Source organism: Eurosta solidaginis, chromosome 2, assembly GCF_040869045.1.
Source record: "Eurosta solidaginis isolate ZX-2024a chromosome 2, ASM4086904v1, whole genome shotgun sequence".
Lineage (NCBI taxonomy): Eukaryota > Metazoa > Arthropoda > Insecta > Diptera > Tephritidae > Eurosta > Eurosta solidaginis.
Genome location: NC_090320.1, coordinates 217,152,955 through 217,175,172, shown reverse-complemented (window position 1 = coordinate 217,175,172; position 22,218 = coordinate 217,152,955). Strand labels below are relative to the sequence as shown.

The 22,218-nt window shown below is 37.5% G+C and overlaps 1 protein-coding gene across 1 annotated transcript in view; it reads left to right on the top strand.

Annotated features, from left to right (window-relative positions):
* Positions 1-22,218, top strand: part of rdo (reduced ocelli) — a 104,662-nt gene that overhangs the window by 37,176 nt on the left and 45,268 nt on the right. Inside the window, exons 3-8 of the mRNA XM_067769878.1 lie at positions 1,863-1,990; positions 14,532-14,675; positions 14,878-14,982; positions 17,636-17,762; positions 17,936-18,132; positions 20,356-20,511. Coding sequence (XP_067625979.1) covers positions 1,863-1,990; positions 14,532-14,675; positions 14,878-14,982; positions 17,636-17,762; positions 17,936-18,132; positions 20,356-20,511 — 857 coding nt within the window. The remainder of the gene's footprint in view (positions 1-1,862; positions 1,991-14,531; positions 14,676-14,877; positions 14,983-17,635; positions 17,763-17,935; positions 18,133-20,355; positions 20,512-22,218) is intronic.

Here is a 22,218-nt window from a genome sequence, read left to right as displayed (position 1 = left end):
GGAACCACTTTACGATCGCTTACCTTGAAGCGTGAGATATTCGTAATTTTGTCATGCGATGTCACGTACTAGCTGTTAACTTTCGAAGATGATAACAAAATGAGCTCATCTCGATGTTTAGATAATTTATGCACACATATCTCATATCGAGGGCTACGTATCTGGTGTGCCTCTGCACTACCTGAGTCGTCGTTCCATTAAGAAATTCAGCATCTCCGTGGTGTGATGGTAGCTAGTTCCGCCTACCACACCGAAGATCCTGGGTTCACACCAACGCAAAGCAACATAAAATTTTTAGAAAAACGTGTTTTCAATTAGAAGAAAATTTTTCTAAAGGAGTCGCCACTCGGCAGTGTTTGACAAGCACTCCGAGTGTACTTCTGCCATGAAAAGCTCTCACTGAAAACTCAACTGCTTTGCAGATGCCGTTCGGAGTTGACGTAAAATAAATAGGTCTCATCCAGCCAATTTGTAAGAAAATTTAAAAGGACCACGGCGCAAATTGGAAGCTCGGCCTTAAGCCGCTTGGGAAGTTATCGCACTTTACATTTATTTATTTAATTCAGCACATTTCTTAGGATTCATTTCGATAAGTTTACAAAAACAAAGCACACATAAAAACTACCATATGGGTAAAGCTTTTTCAACTGAGCACCGTTATCACCAAAGTCAATATTTTGCGATGATATTCGGTCAGTGCCAAGTCTTGTGGTCGAGAAGAACACTGTGTGAATTTTGTTGTAAAATTCTGCACGGTTTTTTTTTTAAATTGGCAATTAAATATTTTTGGATTGTTTTGGGAAATTAATTGTTTATCCGAAAGTAAGCATTCAAATGGGACAATTTTTTAGGTATACATTAAATAGACATTCAAGTACAGGGCAAAATAATTTTCTTTGCAAAAATTGTTCTTGCTCTTGGTTTGCAATAAAGTTTCTATAAACAATTGAATATTTAAACAATTTCTCCGTCTTGCAGACGGAAATTTTAAAGAACAGCTTATGTAAAAGCCATTTCTAGGATAATCTACGAAAAAAATGCTTGAGATCTGACATAGTTTGAAAACACTGCTTTGTTTTACGAAATATTTAGTACTAAAAATTTTGTTTTCAATAAGGAAAAAAATAAAAATAGAGTTATTAATAATTATTTTGTTTGCATTGATATTAAACACGAGCATATTGGTGAACAAAATGTCGAACCCAAATCACTGGCGAACCCTTTTCAAAAAAATAACTATAATACAGTGTTCACAAATTTAGTGCGAATAAGTGATGAAAATGTTAAATTTAGCGAACTTGCCGGACAATACTTGGGTCGAACGTGTAGAAAATATTTATACAACGGAAAATTACATTCGTCTCCTAATGGAAATACTGGTCATACCCTGTGCAAAGGTTATTTTTATATCACGTAAATAAATTCCACTGTTGAGGACGGTTCGTAAAATATTCTGGAAAATCCTATGGATCTCCAAACCATCGAGAGCAGATCCAGAAAAATTACAAAAACAGTTTTTGCAAAAAAAATAATTTTGCCCTGTACTTGAATGTCTTTTGAATCTATATCTAAAAAAATTGTCCCATTTGGACGCTTACTTTCGGATAATTTAATTCCCCCAAAACAGTCCAAAAATATTTAATTGCCAATTAAAAAAAAAAAAAAACCATGCAGAATTTTGCAACAAAATTCACACAGTGTTCCTCTCGACCACAATACTCGGCACTGACCAAATATGATCGCAAAATATTGATTTTGGTGAAAACGGTGCTCAGTTGAAGAAGCCTTACCCATCTGCCAACAAATGAACCAGCAGTTAATACCGCTATAGATATTAAAAAAAATATTTTCATTTCTTTCAGATCTTTCCGGAAACAATATTACAATAGTAAATCGTAACAGTTTGCGTGGACAAGATAATCTACATGAATTGGACTTATCTAGAAATAAGATTTTCAACATATCAAGTTCGACTTTTGATCATTTAACCGTAAGTACATATACATACATACAATAACACATTATTTATTATCATTATTAGCCTGGAAGCACCGCGATCTTTGTCCAGATCTATAGTGCATGAGTCTTTAGCCTAATTTTGTATCTGGAGGCTTTTGATGTAAGAAGTACCTCTTCAGGCATTTTACTCCATATCACATAGGGATTAAGAGTCATACCACCTAGATGGGAGAGTATCTGCCTAGCCAGAGCGGCGCATTCGCAGAAAATGTGAACCAGTTCACAGAAACGACAAATTGGGGAATCGGATAGATTTAACTTACTTAGGTGATATCGTAGACCACAGTGTCCCGTATAGTACCCAGTGAGAGTTCTTAGGTCCTAACTGCTTAGATTAATGAGTTTGGCTGTCACTTTCATTGCTGGAAGTATAAACAGTTTGGCTTGTCTCTGCCCTGGGCAGTCAATCCAGTGACGTCTGAGTTGTTTAGTTCCCCAATTATTTATAGGTTCCCTGGTGTGTGCTTTTGTAAGTCCACAAAAGGGCTCTGAACCATAGAATTCTGCTATAGCAACCTGCTTTACTAGGTAATCTACATGTTCATCACCTTCGTGTCCCTGCTGTTCCGAAACCCATCCTAACAAAACCTAGTTTTTGCCCCCCAGGTCATTAAGGATTTCAGTGCAGTCATCCACTAGCTTAGATATAACTGAGTAGGATTGCAAGACTTGCAGGGCCGCCTGTCTCTCCTCCATAATGTGGATGCTCTTCAGTGTTGAGCCTCTACGCACACATTCTCTACCACAGACTTCTATTGCATGGATTTCTGCCTGATATATGGTGGGGTAGCATCCCTTGGTTATCGATTTCTTGAAGTTCGGCCCATCGATGCCAGCTGCGCTTCTTTCGTCATCGAATATCGATCCATCCGTGAACCAAACCTCTTATTCATGGTCATTATAGGGATCCCCCTTTTTCCAGTGGGTCCTGTCCATAATGGACACTTCAAAGTTCCGTGAGATGCTGAGCTTAGGGGACATCACGCCACACAGTTTGTAAAACACATTATATAAGTAACCTCGTAAAAATTTAAATACAAATACATATGTATATATGTTCATAGCAGATTAAACAGAAAGCCAATCAGATGCTTAATCAATGACTTAATGTTTATTTTAATACTCATTGTGATTGTAATTCTCTTCAAAAAATAGCACAAGAATTCATTTAAAGACCCAACGAAATGCGGGTGTAAAATGCGTAAATACCAACATAATGTAATTATCGCATAGCAAAGTAAAGTCAGTCGACCCAATGATGACTTGCACACCTACTTACACATGCACGCAAACATACACGAATGAGAAGTAATAAAGCTTGTGTGAATTCAATCAACCTGCAGCAATCGAAGCATTTTACTTGAATCAGCTACTACGATGCTCTTGTCTTCCAGCTTTTACTCGTTGTACTATTTACTTATGTAGACTTCATTTAATGCTGCCAATATTTTCTATTTTACACACATTTGCTCATATACCAACGCAGCTCCTTGTTGTTCACATTTTTATCGCCTGAACGTGCTCGGTAATAAATCTTACCTTACTCAACTTCATTTCATTTCATTATTTTTTTTTTATACCTAGCTGTACTTGTACACAAGGTATTATAACTTTGATTGGATAATGGTTGGTTGTACAGGAATAAAGGAATCGAGATAGATATAGACTTCCATATATCAAAATCGTCAGTATCGAAAAAAATTTGATTGAACCATGTCTGTCCGTCCGTCCGTCGGTCTGTTAACACGATAACTTGAGTAAATATTGAGATATCTTCACCACTGGTACACGTGCTTATCTGGACCCAGAATAGATTGACATTGAAAATGAGCGCAATCGGATGATAACCACGCCCAATTTTCATATATATAACATTTTGGAAAACACAAAAACCCTGATTATTTAGTAAGTAATACACCTAGAATATTGAAATTTGACGTGTGGACTGATATTGAGACTCTTGAGAAAAATTAAAAAAAAAATTACAATGGGAGTTGCACCGCCCACTTGTGATAAAATCAATTTTTTTTACTTTACTATAAGATATGCTTTGAAGAAAAATTTACGAAAACGGTTAAGGACCACGCCCACTTTTAATTGAACTATTTTTAAAAGGGTCGTGGACGAATAAAATAAGCTATATCTTTGCAAAAAAGCTTTAAATCAATGGTATTTCATTTCCCAAGTGAATTTATAACAATAAAAAGGAAAAACGTCAAATTTTAATTTTTATGACTAAGCAATTTCCTATGTTTCCGGAGCCGTAACTCGAAGAAAAATTAGTTCCGAATAGAACCATATGTATGTATATGTATTATTTCGCAACCTTGTAACACTATTAGGCACACAAAACAAACAACAACAGCTTTCCAAGTGTACAGTTGGGTATGTAATGTTCGGCTTCATCTGAACTAAGATTTCCTTACTTGTTTTTTTTTTTTTCATATTCTTTGTATATTTTTTTTCACACACATACTTACACAGGCGTTTCCTTTACGTTGTTCTTTTATGTCCGTTTTGTATGCTGGCAGTGTACTATTTAAGATTCTGCATTCTGTTTGTAAGCTTACTAATACATATAAAAAATTTAACATTCACTATACGGTTTGCAACTGATTGTGCCATTTTTCAATTTTAATGCATTCGTTTTCCTTTGGATATTTGCTTAGTTACCGTCGTTCAGGAAATAAAATACTAATGAAATGAAATAATGAGGAAGATAGAAGATTTTTTTTTTATAGCAATACGAAATACCTAAAAATGGTAATACTGCTTCTCTATTGTAGTCATTGATAGAACGATATCAATACGGAGTGATTGATAAAGATGGTTTTCAGGAAAATATTGAAGTATTCATTAATTTCTGTTTTTAACTGGGCACTTTAAAAGCTTCACACTGACCAATATAAGCTTTTTAAAATGTGGCAACTTGAGTACGATGTCTTTCGGGAGCATTCTCAAACATGCATACAATTCAGTTCAGAAACTGAACCTTATACCTATATACATATTTTATTTACTTAACTGGCGCTTAACCGTTTAAATAGTTATGGCCATTCAAGAAGGCGCGCCAGTCGCTTATTCGGTAAGTTAACTGGCTCCAATTGATCACACCAAGGGAGTTTACGTCGTTTTTTATCTGACATTTACAGTTCCGAAGAAAATCTTTTCTGGAACAGCAAGACCACAGGGCACTCTAGTATAATAAACAAATACAGTTTTCTCCCTCCTAGCACGGATCGCTGTGCGACCACAAAAGTTGCGGAAGCCAACTTTAAGATAAACATTCCCAGTAAGGATGACTGCACGGAGTCGGATAGGTGCTTTGCTATTGACAGCAGCATTTCCATATACACGAACGGCTCCAAGCTAAACGGTAGAGTAGGAGGAGGAGTATACTCAAGAGACCTTGACCTCCAGTTCTCCTGAAAACTACCCGACCACTGCAGTGTATTCCAGGCAGAAGTTTCAGCCATCAGGGTAGCCGCAGCTAGGATAGGGACATACAATGTCGGCAAAGATAGCCAGGCTGCCATTAAATCTCTTGGCTTCTACTCGTTCAATTCTGAACTAGCACTAAACTGTCGCCGATCTCTTCAAGAGATGGCCCAACAGAACCGTGTACACCTCACATGGGTCCCTGGACATAGGGACATCGAGGAAAACTGCATTGTAGATGATCTTGCTAGGCTTGGTACAACCAGGTAGATTCTTCCTGACCAAGAACGCTTAGGTATGCCCCTGGCTACATGCAAGCTAATGCTAACAGAACACATCCACCGTCACGCCGACGAAATATGGCTACAAACACCCGGGTGTCGAATATCGAAGCAAACTTGGCCAAAATGGGATCCTAAAAGTTCCCGTCACGTGTACAACCTAAGTAGGGATACAATTTCCATACTTGTGGGGGTACTAACTGGTCATTGCCTTATATTTAAGCATGCTGAAAGGAGCGCCTTAGCGTCGATGCTTCAGGAGTTGTAAAGAGGGTGAGGAGGGGGAAACGGTGATTCACCTCATCTGCAACTGCCCGGCACTAAGCGGAGCACGGTAGCGCTTTCTGGGTGCTGCATTACTAGATAATCTCAGCCAGGTGGTGGTGTATGAAGTCAGGGACCTATTAGTTTTTATCACGTCCTCAAAATGGTTCGAAGAGGACAGGTAATGAATGGTGTATTTTCGTGGTATCGCAACGGGCCTAATATCACTGGCCTAAGTGTGCCCCCTGGCAGCCACCTCAACCTAACCTAACCTTGCTGGATCGTGTTCTTTCATTCGCAAAACATGGACCAGCCAGCGTAGCCGCTGTATTTTAATTCGCTGGACTATGTTGATATCTGTATAAAACTCGCACAGCTAGCATTAAATTTTCTTGGTAAACGCGGTCTGCAACGCATATAGGTCCATAGAACTTTTCTCTCGAATACTCCAGAGCCACTACATCTGATATTGTCATGGTTCAAGCTTCTAAACCATACAGCAGATCGTTTACGATAACTCATTTGTAGAGCATAGTTGTCGTTTGCCGCGAGAGGACTTATCTTTACAATTGCCTACCTAAAACTAAGTATCCTTTATTGGCAAGAGTAATTATACGCTGGAGTTCAAGGTGATGTTGTTGTTTGTGTGAATGCTAGTTCCTAAATAAATGAAGTACTTTCCTCAGAGCTCACAGAGTATATTAATTTTGTTCGCACAACGGTACCCCGTAACGGTATAAACTACTCGACATAGATATAGGCTTCTATATATCAAAATGATCTTGGCGAAAAAAGAAATTCATTTAGCCATGTCCGTCCGTCTGTCACACAATAACTTGAGTGAGTTTTGAGGTATCTTGATGAAATTTGGTATGTAAGTTCCTGGTCGCTCATCTCAGATCGCTATTTAATATGAACGAAATCGAACTATAACCGCATCCACTTTTTCGATATCGAAATTTTCGAAAAACCGAAAAGGTGCGATAATTCATTACCAAAGACGGATAAAGCAATGAAACTTGGTAGGTGGGTTGAACTTATGACGTAGAATAGAAAATTAGTAAAATGTTGGACAATGGGTGTGGCACCGCCCACTTTTAAAAGAAGGTAATTTAAAAGTTTTGCAAGCTGTAATTTGGCAGTCGTTGAAGATATCATGATGAAATTTGGCACGAACGTTACTACTATTACTGTATATGTTCTAAATTAAAACTAGCAGAATCGGATAACGGACACGCCCACTTAAAAAAAAAATTGTAAAAGTAAAATTTTAACAAAAAATTCAATATCTTTACAGTATATAAATAAATTATGTCAACAATCAACACCAGTAATGATATGGTGGAACCAAATACAAAAATAAAAGAAAATTTCAAAATGGGCGTGGCTCCGCCCTTTTTCATTCAATTTGTCTAGAATACTTTCAATGCCATAAGTCAAACAAGTATTTACCAATCCTAGTGAAATTTGGTAAAGGCATAGCTTCTATATCGATAACAGTTTTCAGTAAAATCGGGCGAAGTCAGTCGAAACCACGCCCAGTTTTTATACACAGTCGACTGTCTGTCCTTCCTCTTGGCCGCTAACACAATAACTTGATCAAAAATCGAACTAAACTTAGTTCACGTATTTATCTGAACTCGCTTTATCTTGGTATTAAGAATGGTTGAAATCCGTCTATGACCATGCCAACTTTATCGAAAATTTCGAAAAAAGATGCCATAATTCGATACCAAATACCACAAAAGGGATGAAATATGGTTATTGGATTGGTTTTTTTACGCAAAATATAACTTTAGAAAAAACTTTGTAAAATGGGTGTGACGAAATCAAAATCCCTTGGAATCATGGCAGGAATACTGTTCACGGTATTACATGTGGTATTACATATTGTAACGAATTTACTTGCAAATCCTCTTTTTCGCTCTTTTGCTAAGTTTGCTGTTGAATAAATAACTCCAATATTGAATAAAGGAAAAATGGCCTTTTTTAAAGTACTTCACAATAACACTTATACTTTGCAACTAGCTGGCTTAATAACGAAACTGATAGCTTAAATGAAACTGACTTTCAAAATAATACTGCTATGGCTCGCTAGATAGTGTCTTAATCGAAACTGCTTGATAGATCAAATCAAACTGAATTCCAGCGCCTCTACATTTGCTGCCTTTTATACTCTCTGATATCAACGTTCGCATCTGCTAGGCGCTTCCATTTCCAGAATATACTAATTGCCACCAGCTCTCAAACTTCTCAGCTGTAACTACAATTGCACGATTTTATAGCTTCTCTCATTGCATACTTTCAGGAATATCTCAGATATATGCATGTGTTTGTGCATTGACTCTCAGCTGCTCGTATACGTACATGATACATATGTTTAGACGCTATTTTTGTTTCGTTTATGTAGATACATAATGATTGATCTATGGATGTGCATGATATCACTATTTAGCATCGGTTTAGAGATAGCAGCACACCTTGGTTTTGCTAATATTCATAACAATATATAAATAAATAAGCAATACCCGACAGATGTCGTCCTAGGTCACCCTGGTCCACGTTTTGGTTGATATCTCGAAAACTCCTTAACATATACAACTAAGGGCCACTCCCTTTTAAAACCCTCATTAATATTGTAACGAATTTCCTGCAATTCCGCTTTTTTCAAATATTCTACTAAGGTTCGAATCACTATACTGTTGAATAAATAACACCACTATTCTGTAATGCAAAGTGGTCTTTATTAGACTACTTTCAAAATAAAACTTCTATTGCTCGACAAATAGCGTGCTTATTCAAAATTGATTCTCGCGTTTCTACTATTGGTGCTTTTATACCTGTGATTTCCTCGTTGCATCTTCTACCCGCTTCCAGAATTTATTTAGTTACTGCCATATAATTATAACTACAGATGCACGTGAGGAGCTCTCATATGCGCGTGTATTTGTGAGCGACACTTCCACAATTACAATTGCATACTTTGGGGAGCATCTCAGATAAGATATCTGCATGTGTTTGTGCGTTCCTTCTTCGCTGTGTACGTACATATGTGTAGTCATAATGATTGATTCGTTTATGTAGATACATAACGATTGATTTATAGATGTGCATAAAAGTCACTCTTAGCATCGGCTTAGAGATGGCAGTACCCTTAGTGTTGCTAATATTCGTAACAATACCTTTAATTTGATACCCATATCGTACAAACACGCTATAGAGTCACCCCTGGTCCACCTTTATGGCGATATCTCGAAAAGGCGCCCACCTATAGAACTGGGGCCCACTCCTTTTTAAAATACTCATTAACATTTTTCAGATAATAGAGATATCATACAGACACATTCCAGGGTTAGGTTCATTTTCCTACATGGTGATTTTCTCTTATTTGACAAAGGATGAAGAAAAATCGTTCCAAAAAATATCACCCTTGCTCTACAATTTGGTCGATATTTCCAAAAATATATGATGTGGAATGGAAAACCACTTATAAACTACATATCTACGAAACCCTACGAAACCAACGCAGCTATAGTTATACTCAGATGAGCAGGGCTCGCAGTGTATATTAATTTTGTTCGCATAACGGTATTCTGTAACGGTATAAACCAATCCAGATAAATTTAGACTTCCATGTATCAAAATTAAAAATACATTCTTGGCTTGCGGGTCACCTTATAGGAGTCATATTTGTGTATGAGTATTTTATGATTATCGGTTTAGATTTTCTCGAGGCACATATTTCTCACATATTTCGGACTCTTATCGAACTCATAATTAAGAGCCCTTCGAAATATTTCGGGGATGATTTAAAAAAATTGTATAAAGAAATGCGGTCAAATTTAACCAAATTTTCATATTAAAAAAATATTCAAATAAAACGAATTGATAGCCGAAGAAAGATAGCAAAGGCAAGTTGCTCGACTTTTTAGTATTACCATTTGTATGTATCCATTAAAAAGCCAATTTTGTCTCCAAAGCTCTCAGCTGAGTATGTAATGTTTGGGTACACCCGAACTTACTTGTCGAAATTAAGTCTGCCAAGTGCCCTCACTATTTGCTTGAGACAGCTGGTAGTTTCTTTTGCCCTCATTCAACATCAAACAATTAATGGGGTCAGCATACGTCAAAATTATACACTCTTTGTGAATATTGCTCCGTAGTGGTTAAGTTCTGCAGCTTATATAATTTTTCCAGCATCAAGTTAAATAAATCGCACTATAGCGATCACCCTGTTTGAAAACTCGTTTAGTTTCGAACGGCTTGCAGAGTGTCCTTCCCAATTCCGACTACTGAGCTGATGATGTTGCTCAACGTAATTTTGCATAGCCGCATAAGTTTTACGGGGTTACAAAATTCAGATATAGCGGCATATAAGCAGCTCCGTTTTGTGCTATCGAAAGCGGCTATAAAATCGATGAAGAGGTGATGTGTGTCAGTTCTTTTCTCGCAGTTTTTTACCAAGATTTGGTGCAAAGTGAATATATCACATATTACCTCAATTCTAATTACCTTTTCTGTGCTATTGCGATTTAAAAAATTGAATTCGATCACGGATGGTATAACACAATACGAGCCTTGTTTTCACAAGTGGTTATAACCTTAAGACTATTTGACCTTGATCAGTGACTTATGGTAAAAGGGTTGCATTACTCAAGGTCCAAGCGATTTTGGAAAATTGAGATGTCGGTCATAAAAGGCAGGGTATAGTTAAGCAAATTTAGTGCAAAATAGTGCAGTACCCCTTACATCCACTGACAAAGATTATATAGACTACTAGCAGACCCGGCAGACGTTGTTCGGTACTAAATTTGGCCTATCTGCATACATTTTAATAAGCTTTTTCTGTCGAACTCTGCCCTATCCCTCTATACTTTTTCCTAATCTTTTTATTCACTCCTCCCTCCGTCTTTTTCGCTTCATCTCCGTCTTCGTCTCATTCTATCTCGTTCTCAGTCTCCTTCTCTCTTTTCTCTTCTCTCAAATTTTTCTCCTTCTTCTTCATCTCTTATTGCCAGTCACAGAGTGTGGTATGTATTTTGTTCCAGTCCCATTCCGAGTCTCAGTCCCAGTCCCACTCCGAGTCTGAGTCTCAGTCCGAGTCCTAGTCCTAATCCCAGTCCCAGCCCGTCTCTGGTATACATCCCGGAAAAAAGCATCGTAAATACTAATATAGGCAAATTTATATACGAAATTTCAGGCAAATCGAATAGGACGTATGTAAATAGGTATGTGGGTATTATTAATTCTTGTCTTTATTTCGGCTTCGCATGCATATATATCAGTTTTGCCAGGTTGAGGCGATTAAATCGAATATCACAATGAACTTTAGAGCAACAGCTTTCATTTGATATCCATAATACACACATATTCTAGGGGTATCCGGGTCCATGTTTTGGCCTATATCTCGAGACCCTAGTCACTCAGCGGTGTAAAACTTACTCTGTATTATAGCACACATCAGCAGCTTAAATTTGATACCCATAATATAGAAACATATTCTAGGTGTATCCGGGTCCATTTTTTGGCCTATATCTCGAGACCATAGTCACACAGTGGTGTAAAACTTACTCTGTACTAAAGCATACATACATCAACAGCTTCAATTTGATACCCATAATGTAAAAACACATGCTAGGTGTATCCGGGTCCACGTTTTGGGCTATATCTCGAGACCCTAGCCTCCCAGTTGTAAGAAAATTATCCTGTACTTTAGCACTCATCAACAGCTTTCATTTGATATCCATATTGTGTAAACACATTCTAGGGGTACCCTTTTTCACGTTTTGGGCTATATGTCGAGACCCTAGCGTCCCAGTTGTATGAAAAATATCCTATACTATAGCACTCATCAACAGCTTTTATTTGATATCCATATTGTATAAACACATTCTAAGGGTACCCGGGTCCACGTTTTGGCAATATCTCGAGACCCTAGCCTCCCAGTTGTATGAAAATTATCCTGTATTATAGCACTCATCAACAGCTTTCATTTGATATCCATATTATATAAACACATTCTAGGGGTACCCGGGTCCACGTTTTGGGCTATATCTCGAGACCCTAGCGTCCCAGTTGTATGAAAATTATCCTGTACTATAGCACTCATCAACAGCTTTCATTTCATATCCATATTGTATAAACACATTCTAGGGGTACCCGGGTCCACGTTTTGGGCTATATCTCGAGACCCTAGCCTCCCAATAGTATGAAAATTATCCTGTACTATAGCACTCATCAACAGTTTTCATTTGATATCCATATTGTATAAACACATTCTAGGGGTACCCGGGTCCACGTTTTGGGCTATGTCTCGAGACCCTTGCCTCCCAGTTGCATGAAAATTATCCTGTACTATAGCACTCATCAACAGCTTTCATTTGATATTCATATTGTATAAACACATTCTAGGGGTACCCGGGTCCACGTTTTGGCCTATATCTCGAGACCCTAGTCACCCAGGGGTATGAAAATTATTCTGTACTATAGCACTCATCAACAGATTTCATTTGATATCCATATTGTATAAACACATTCTAGGGGTACCCGGGTCCACGTTTTGATATCAAGACCCTACGCACGTAGCGCAAAAAAGGTAGACGTTGGCCGATTCTCAGACCTACCTAATATGCTCACAAAATTTCATGAGAATTGGATCAGCCATTTCGGAAGAGTTCAGCCTCTAAAACCGTGACAGAAGAATTTTATATATTAGATTTTGGAACAATATCGCAATCATTTGGGGACTGTTTTGGGATAGGTGTTGGGATAATCGTAATTTTTTCCAGAATAGATTTCGGTAGTTGCTCTGGATCATTTTGCGTTTGTATTCGGAAGAATATTTGTATAAATTTTGACCTTTTCGGGAACCTTTCGGGGCAACAATGAATTTTTTTTAATTGGCTTAATTTCACGTGACCATTTCTATAGAACTTTGCGGCTAAATTTGAATCTATTCGAGAGATATTCGGGATACTTTTGGGCTTTTTTGTGGATTTTCGGAATAAATTGGACAATACTTTCGAGATAATATTTCCTTGCTTCGGAACTATATATATCAGCACGCTGCGGGGTCTGTATCCGAAGGCAAACTGGGATTATTTTCTAATAATTTCGGGACTATTTGTTCGCTGTTTGGGGTAATTCTGTTATTAATTTCGGGGCCGTTTGAGAATCGTTTTATAATTCGTAATGGTTATAATTTGGAGTTAAAAAGAAAAAAAAAATATTCTTAGCGCGATTTACTTCAGAGTAGATTTAGGCAGAGCTTCTTTTCTTCGTCGTGCCCCTATTTATTTTCCCTCTGAATTGGCGGGACAAGACCTACATAATTTATGCGCATCCGAACTGCATCTGCAAGGTAGATAAATTTTCACTGAGAAATTTTAATAGCAAAAATACACTCTGAGTGTTTGCCAAATTACTTCCTCGGGACGACACCGATTGGAAAAGCTTTTTTTCAAATTGAAAAAAAAACTTTTTATAAATTTTTGACGTCACTTTGCCGGGGAGTTGAGCCCAGGACCCTCAGTGTGTTAGGCTGAGCACGCCACCACCCTACCACGGCGGCCACAATAATTTGGGATCATGCTGGGATAGTTTTCTGAAAACAATAAATCTATAGCAAGTTTTCGGAATTTATTCGGTATCTTTACGGTATTATGAACGATATAACTCCAATTCTACTCCAGCATGATTTCAGGAATATCTTGTGACCATTTCCGAAGTATTATATATTACATCCAGTATCACATCGGAGGGAATTTCTGTTTAATATTTGGAGTGTTTTGGAGATACTTCAGAAAGGATACGAAATTACAATCGCGATAAGTTTTTTACTGCTTCGGGATTGTATCGCGAAATCATTTTAGAATTATTTTGTGATCATCTTTTAATTATTCCATGATAGTTAGTACGCTATTTGGGGTAATTTTGATATTCTTATAGAGATATCTTGTTTGAATCATTTAAGAAAAATTTCGTAAGCTACTGGTCCCAATGAAGGGAGAGGACTACAAATCGTTTTTCAAAAGTAACTAGGTCCTTTCACATCACGCTAAGACACAAAAGCAATTATCGGGGCACCCAGATATCCAAACATCCAGATATGGTGTGTTTAGAGATTGTTATATTTTTCTCAGTAAATATAAAAAAAATATAGTCGATGCGACGGATGAAGGACAGTTTTATTATAAGCGTGAACGACTTAAAAGGTATAGCTCCGCAAATATTTTAATTGGCAAACCGTAACCATTCCAATATCGCTTATGAAAAAATATGTAGTCGAGCAGTGTATAGAGCTAAGGCGTGGTCCCTTTAGCGTGCTCCATGGAGCTTAATCTAGGACGCCACATGTTAACATGTTGCAATTAGTTATTTTTTATATTGATTGGCTACTTTTCTCAGGTGGACAAACTACGCGGCAAATTAATAAATATAGTTTAAACTCTATACTATTTTACATATTTAGTACAAGTGTCATGGCCATATTCAAGCCTTTCAATTGCTACATTTTTTCAATCCTTACAGGAGCTACATCGCCTCAGTTTAGCTGACAACTCCATAATGGAATTAGTGCCGCGCAATTTCTTTCTGCTCAACAAATTGAAATATCTCGACCTAAGCGGCAATCCGTTACAGGATCTGCCGCCGGATGTGTTTCGCGATGTGCCGGTAAGTGTTAGTATGAAGTATTTTCACTTTCGTTCATCAAAAGCAGAGAAATAATATTCAAGTAATGAATATATTTTTTCTAGCAGAGCAAAAAAAAAAAAAAATGAAAAAGACATAATTGACAAGTAGCACACTATTTTCTTTACCAGACCATTCTTATTAACTATTGATCTCTTCTTTTGTATATTTTTCCTCTTTACAGGCATTGCGCATTTTCAAATGTCGCAATTGTCAATTGAAGAAAATCAATCCACAATTTTATAATTTATTACCAATGCTAAGCGAATTGGATCTGGGACGCAATGAGGTAAGTATTTATGTAATGTTGTAGGGTTTATAAATATCACAACTTTTAATATTTATGTCAGTGGAGAATTCTATGTCTAATCGATAATGGCAATAATATAATAAATGTTTATTAATTTATAAGTCCATCCACTGGAAACATTTCGGAGACATAACATGACACAAAAAATTATATTACAAATTTATAGAAAGGACGAACTAGTGGCTGCCCTCAATAAAGCTGTGGAGCAAGGCAGCTGAATATATTGCTGAAGATATTGATCTTCCTCCTTAATAAGTGCGAACTAATTTGCCCATTTTATTTAGCGCATGCTTGCGAATTTCTGCAGATCCAAGTTCTGCTAAACAGCCGATGAAACGCTTATTCATACATTCCATGTATCCAGAGACAGGTATAAGCAGAGGAAATTTTTAACACTTTATAACGGTTCCTCATCCCTGCAGCGACAATAAAACATGCGTTTTCCGTGTACTCCCGTTTAACTCAGATAGTGTCCCCTTTGTATCTCCTGATCAGTGTCCCAAGGAGAGACTGATAAAGACATTGATAAGAAAAATTAGTCGATTCTCATTTAAACGAGGCCAAGTGTGTTGAGACATCTCACAATTGTATTACAGTGTAGAAAACAACAGGAATCTTAATGGATTTCGAAATTCAGCTTGCATGTACTCAAACAAGAGAGCCCTTTGTTGTATAACATCTAACTTTGTTGCGCCAAGCAGAAATCGGCTTCTTGCAACTTATATATTATTTCTAGTTGCTGTTTTTATGTGCAGGTCCCTTTTTTGTGCTTTTTTGGTGATTCGTGTTATTAGCGCTTTTGTTTAGCTATATTCTAATAAAAAAAATTGTTAAAAATTGTGAGCACACAAAGAAATTTATTTGTACCATGGCACTATTGTGAATATTTCATTAGAACTAACACTGCATTACCGGCAGTTGCTAACATTCGCCATATGGCAGGGGAAGCACATGTAAATTTTTATTGATAGATGATTGAGTGATAGAACAGCTGAGTTCTGTTGATATTTTATATGAGACTTATATATTTGTTGCGAAAGATGAGGACGGGTCCGGCTAGTTATATACTAATTTCATAACGAAAAGCAGTACTCACAATTTCCTATGACTCGAAGGAGTCGGCTTAGGTTAGAGTCGGCTAATGTTGGAATCGGTACGTTTAGCTGTTTTTTTTTAACTGATGAATCTTTGGCATGGTGCATCTGATATAGAGAGCACCAAATGATGTATGTTTCAATATAAAAATATATTATCAAAGCAATAAAAGTAGATTGGATCATGGTTCACTTTAATGTGTTTTAAAATTTCAAAAAAAAAAAAAAAAAAAAAAAAAAAAAAAAAAAAAAAACAAAGTTATATATATTGGATTGGAAACTAATCATTCCGCACTTATAAACATGCGTTTTTTACTTTGATAGGAATCACGCCCAACAACGTCAACATATACATGTTGTTGTTGTTGTTGTTCTTGTTGTAGCGATAAGGTTGCTGGCTTTGGGGAGTGTTATTGATGTGATGGTCCATTGTCGGATACAGATCCGGTACGCTCTGGTAACACAGCAACATTAAGGTGCTAGCCCGAACATCTCGAGAATGATTTATATGGCCACATTTAACCTTCATGCCATCCCTCCTCCCCACCATCAAGTTCCATGAGGAGCTTGGGGTCGCCAGAGCCTCGTCTATTAGTGAAACAGGATACGCCGCGATTAGGTGAGGTTGACAAATGGGTTTGGAGAAGCTATATATTGCGCTGGCAACCTGAGGGGTTGCGCTACACAGCCCCTTGAATGTGGTATTTTAGTCGCCTCTTACGACAGGATTAGCTACCGCGGGTATTTTCTGACCCCCTAACCCGCTGGGGTATCAACATATACATCAAAACAATTTTTGTTCAGGTCGGGAAGAATTTGATTAATCTGCAGATCTAATAAATAGAAAACTTAGCAAGAAACGTTTTGAATGAAATCCTCACAAATCGAAATGGGCGGTTTGATAGGGAATAACGCATACACCTCTACTGTTGTTGTAGGGCTAAAGATACTCCCTGATGATTTGGATGTGTGTTATCAATGTTGATAGTACTTTTACGGATATAAATCCGGAACGTTCCGCTAAAAAGCACCATTAAGGTACAAGCCCGACCATTTCGGGAACGAACCTCCTAGGCCATCCATCCCGCACCCCCTAATTCTATGGAATAGCTTCGTCTACTAAATAAAATGGATTTGCGGCGGGTAGGTGAGGTTGAAAATTTGATTGTAGGAGTTATAAATTGCGCTACACAATCCCTTGAATCACTTGGATATTTTAATCGTTCTTACGACAGGCATACCTGTCGCAGGTATATTCTAAGCCCCACAACCCGCTAGGCTTGTTTTGTATAAGAATCATTTTAGCGATATGCTTTTTTTATCTTTTTTTCCAATCATCAATTTTCAGCTTTAAAAAATCCAAAATTTTCTTTTTATGCTGAACACAGCTATTTATTTAATTTCTTTTTAGAGTGCTATTTTCAAATTTGTTATGCTTTTCTTATTTTCGACAAACGATATTTTCACTTGCATAATATTGGCCATCAGCATCATTTGCTTCATTTTCATCCTTTTCAACTTTTTCTTTAATTTCGTAGTTCAAATTTCTCGACAAAGATGAATTTCGCGATGTCAAACGCCTTACAAAAGTCTTACTTGATGGCAATCAACTGTCAGTTGTTGTTGACGAGCTATTTCGCAATCAAAAGAGCCTGCTGCACTTAGGTAAGTACAAATGAAAGTCTTTAGTACGCTGCTGGCAATTTTGTACTCCTTTTTGTTTACTATACATACATTAATAACTAGTTATAGAGTAGGTATCCTTAAAAGCTCACTAAACCTGCTCAGCGCTTATACTTAACTATCGAATATGTCACGGGTTTTACCTTCAATTGCAGACTTATCCTACAATCGCCTGGCGAAAGTGCCGAACAACTCCTTCCAGCATTTACACAATTTGACGTTCTTGGATTTGTCCTACAATAAACTGGTGCGGCTAGAGCCTCAATCAGTACGAAGTTTGAGCAATTTGCAAACTTTGAATATCAGCGGGAATGTGCTGATGAGTTTACATGAAATGCGAGAAACATTCGAGGTGAGTAAATTGAGTTGCGCCCGCCCGAGTATCAAAGTGTACTTAAAATATCACAGTGTAATCATTTTTCAATTAACCAATTGATTACTTTAGAAATGGTGGTCTCTTGTTGGGAGAAGAAAATTAAGTGCAGTGTTTTGGTTGACAGCACAGATTAAAGAAATGACAGGTGAAGTGGGTTTTGCAGTTTTCACTAATGCTTTCCTTGTTATGTGACCACCGCATTATTTAACAGTGAGAGGTGTGGTGAAACACAAAGAATTACGATTCGAAATTTTCGAAAAATGGAACCCACTTTTTGCTCAAACGAATATACATACAATTGCCTAAAGCGATTACTAGAAAAGAACCGAAGAAAGGCTCACTCTGATTCTCTGTTCATGACATTTTGGCAGGACTTTGTGCTAAGTTGAATGTGGTCGATTAGATATTTACGAATGCTAGGCTGCACCAGCTTTTTCTAGCTCATTTAACTTTGGGCATTTACATTGGTTACATTGTACAGCGGGTTTTGCCTTCACATTGCCAGTAGGGCAGGTTGGGCAGCAACTTTGCTAAAGTATTTTTGATGTTAATTGGCACGTCACATTCAGCGGGGTTCCTCATTGCGGTAGGTCACCACACTCATGTGGTTTCCAGTGGCTCGTAAAGAGCCCTCTCAATCCCTAGAAATCGGGTGGTGTTGCTCAACGTCATTGGACAAAGCCTTTTGCAGGAAGCCTAAATTCAGACTACCTTTAGCACTTTCAAGTCTGCTTTGAAATCGACAAAGATATGATGCGTTCCGATTCCCTTAAAGTAAGTATACACTAGGATCTGGCACATTCTGGGAATCTGGCCGATTGCTAAGTTTGAAGCTGCATTGACAGGGTCCGTGCCGCCCGTCGACTATGCGCTTCACAGAACGCCATACAGAAACTTATACGCGATATTAATCAGTCTGATTCCACCGTAGTTCGCGCGTACGACCATATTTTGCCTAGAATATTTACTCTATACTGTTCGCTTTCGTATCTGAATAGTTCGCTGGGTATACCGTTATTACCCTGCGCCTTGTTATTCTATAGCGTGAATACTGCCATTCTCACTTAGCCATAGTCGTGTGCCGGAATATTGTTTCCGTAATCAGTGATAAGGGTATCGGGTTTGTTGTTGTTGTTGTTGTAGTAGTGCTTCGCACCTTCCAATAGCCGAGACAACTCCCTTATTGTCATCAATGTCCTCTAACGGGAGTCCGAGAAAATTAGCTGTTTCAATAGGGTTGAATAAGTGAGATAAAGGTATTCGAGGCGTTGGTATCACATTGCAATTTAAATTGTGGTTGGTGTCATGTCTTTAAGGACGGGGTTCACCGGGCAATCCGTGGCACAGAGGTGCCATGTCTTTTTATGGACGTGTCTGAGAGCCTTGTCATTTTCCCCGATTTCAAACGACAAGATTCTTAAATGCCGGATTTCTTCATACTGCTTAAGGAGATGTCTTCTTAAGTTAAAGTCTGAAGTTTTCTGCAGTTTTAGATTGAGCGACCATATAGGGGAGGCGTAGAATACAAGCGACCGGCTTTTTACTTTAAAGGTGACTATGGGCATGTCTTCATATTTGCCTCGGGCGCTGCCGACAAGAGCTCATCTTCTTCCTTACTACATAATATTATTGAGGATAAGCGCTCCGTGTTCTCGAAGTCAGCCACTAAGTCGCAACTATCATTTCGTAGAATCTGCGTCGTTCTTCAAACCATCCGTCTTTTGTTGGAAATTTGAGGAGAACTTTCAGGAATTACTCCTAATAGTTCGGATATGGAGCACCTTTTAGAAAATGTATATAACAATATAGACAAGGGCACTGCATATATTTAAAGAATCCTATACAGTTTTGATAAGTCGGTTAGTGACCTTTTTGGAAAAAAAACGTGGATTTTAAATTTGTCCAAAACAGTATAGGTTTCAAAAAATCCTATCCCAAAATACTACTTAGGACAGCGAGAAAGTAATAACGTGCCAAAAAATGCAATGTATCCCGCCTTACAATTGGCTAATATTTTTTGCCCTTCTTCATTTTGAAATTCGTATATCTGAAAAGCCATAGCAGGAAAATAAAGTAAAACCACGTAACATTTTAAGTATTCAAGAATATAATTTCAAAACATAAATACCAATATCTCAAAATTTTAATTGCTATCATCGAATATTTTACGACTTAGTTTTTGTTTTCCCTCTTTTGTAGGTCATACCACAGCTAACACATCTCTCAATAGCGGATATGGGAATACTGCCGATGGGCTTGTTGGTGCCATTCAAACAGCTGCGCTATCTCAACATTTCCGGCAATCATTTAGACAATATGTCGCTGCAGGTTATCGATCCATGTAGAGAATTGGAGGTGAGTGGAAAGTTACTGAAATGAAGAATAACCAAAAATTCAATGAGCCAATAATACAGACAGTTGAACTAAAGTTACATTTTATGACCGTTGTTGTGGGTGGTCAATCGATCTATGTATGTTTATATGTAGGTATGGTGATGCAGCAGTCATATTCTGGTATAGTAAAATATATAAAATTCTAACAAATTCAATGTGGCATAACGTTAATACCAAATACAAATTTATTTGTGGTGTATAAGTGAAGAAGGCTAAAACGTTTGTACTTTAAGTGTACATTAGCCTGGCCGTTTTTGTAAAGTCACTTGATATCAATGAGCGCCGGGTTGAAAAAGATTCTATTTAACATTATAAATATCGCTGGAAATTTTTACGTCCATGTGGCTGTTTTTAATGGACCAAATAATTGATTAAAGTTGAACTAAGGCATTTGTATGGATATTTAAAGCTCTTTACTTATTTTTTTAAGAAAGTGCACAACGTACATTGTACGTACTTAGATATTATTGTGTGTATATGATATTTTAATTGAATTGAAGAAAACTTTACAACGCGTGAGGTTGATCAATCAATACAGATTTTGTATGGGATGGAAACTTTTTTCGATATGAGTCAACTATATACTTGCAATATAAAATGAGCTTCTTCTTCGTCGTGTGTTAAAATACGATTGTAATCCTTCATAAACTTGACGCCATGCCCTGCAGTGTCATTTACGGCGAATAAATTTTCAAAGAATTCCAAAGCTGTCTGATATTCATCATTTTCTTTCCATAAGGCGGGATCCAGCTCAATAAAATCACAATGAAGCTCGAAATTGGAAAGCAAAAATTTTGTCTTATAAGATACAAAATCAGATAAATCATATTCCAAAAAATGTTGCACATTTGGAAACGTACGATATTTAACCAAAGCTACAACAGGATCCTTTTCTTTTAAACGATTCGTAATTTTTCGTTTAATTTCGAGTAAGACGTTGGGATCAAAAAACAAAAAAAAAACAAGTAAGGAAGGTTAAGTTCGGGTGTAACCGAACAGGTGGACCAGGGGTGACCCTAGAATTTGTTTGTACAATATGGGTATCAAAAGAAACGTGTTAATGAGTATTTTAAAAGGGAGTAATCCTTAGTTCCATAGGTGGACGCCGTTGCGAGATATCGCCATAAAGGTGGAGCAGGGGTGACCCTAGAATTTGTTTGTACAATATGGGTTTCAAAAGAAACGTGTTAATGAGTATTTTAAAAGGGAGTAATCCTTAGTTCCATAGGTGGACGCCGTTTTAAGATATCGCCACAAAGGTGGACCAGGGGTGACCCTAAAATTTGTTTGTACAATATGGGTATCAAACGAATGGTGCTAATGAGTATTTTAAAAGGGAGTGGGCCTTAGTTCTATATGTGGATGCCGTTTCGAAATATCGCCATAAAGGTGGACCAGGGGTGACTCTAGAATGTGTTTGTACGATATGGGTATCAAATTAAAGGTATTAATGAGGGTTTTAAAAGGGAGTGGTGGTTGTTGTATAGGTGGTCGCCTTTTCGAGATATCGCCATAAAGGTGGACCAGGGGTGACTCTAGAATGCGTTTGTACGATATGGGTATCAAATGAAAGGTGTTAATGAGTATTTAAAAGAGAGTAATCCTTAGTTCCATAGGTGGACGCTGTTTCGAGATATCGCCATAAAGGTGGACCAGGGGTGACCCTAG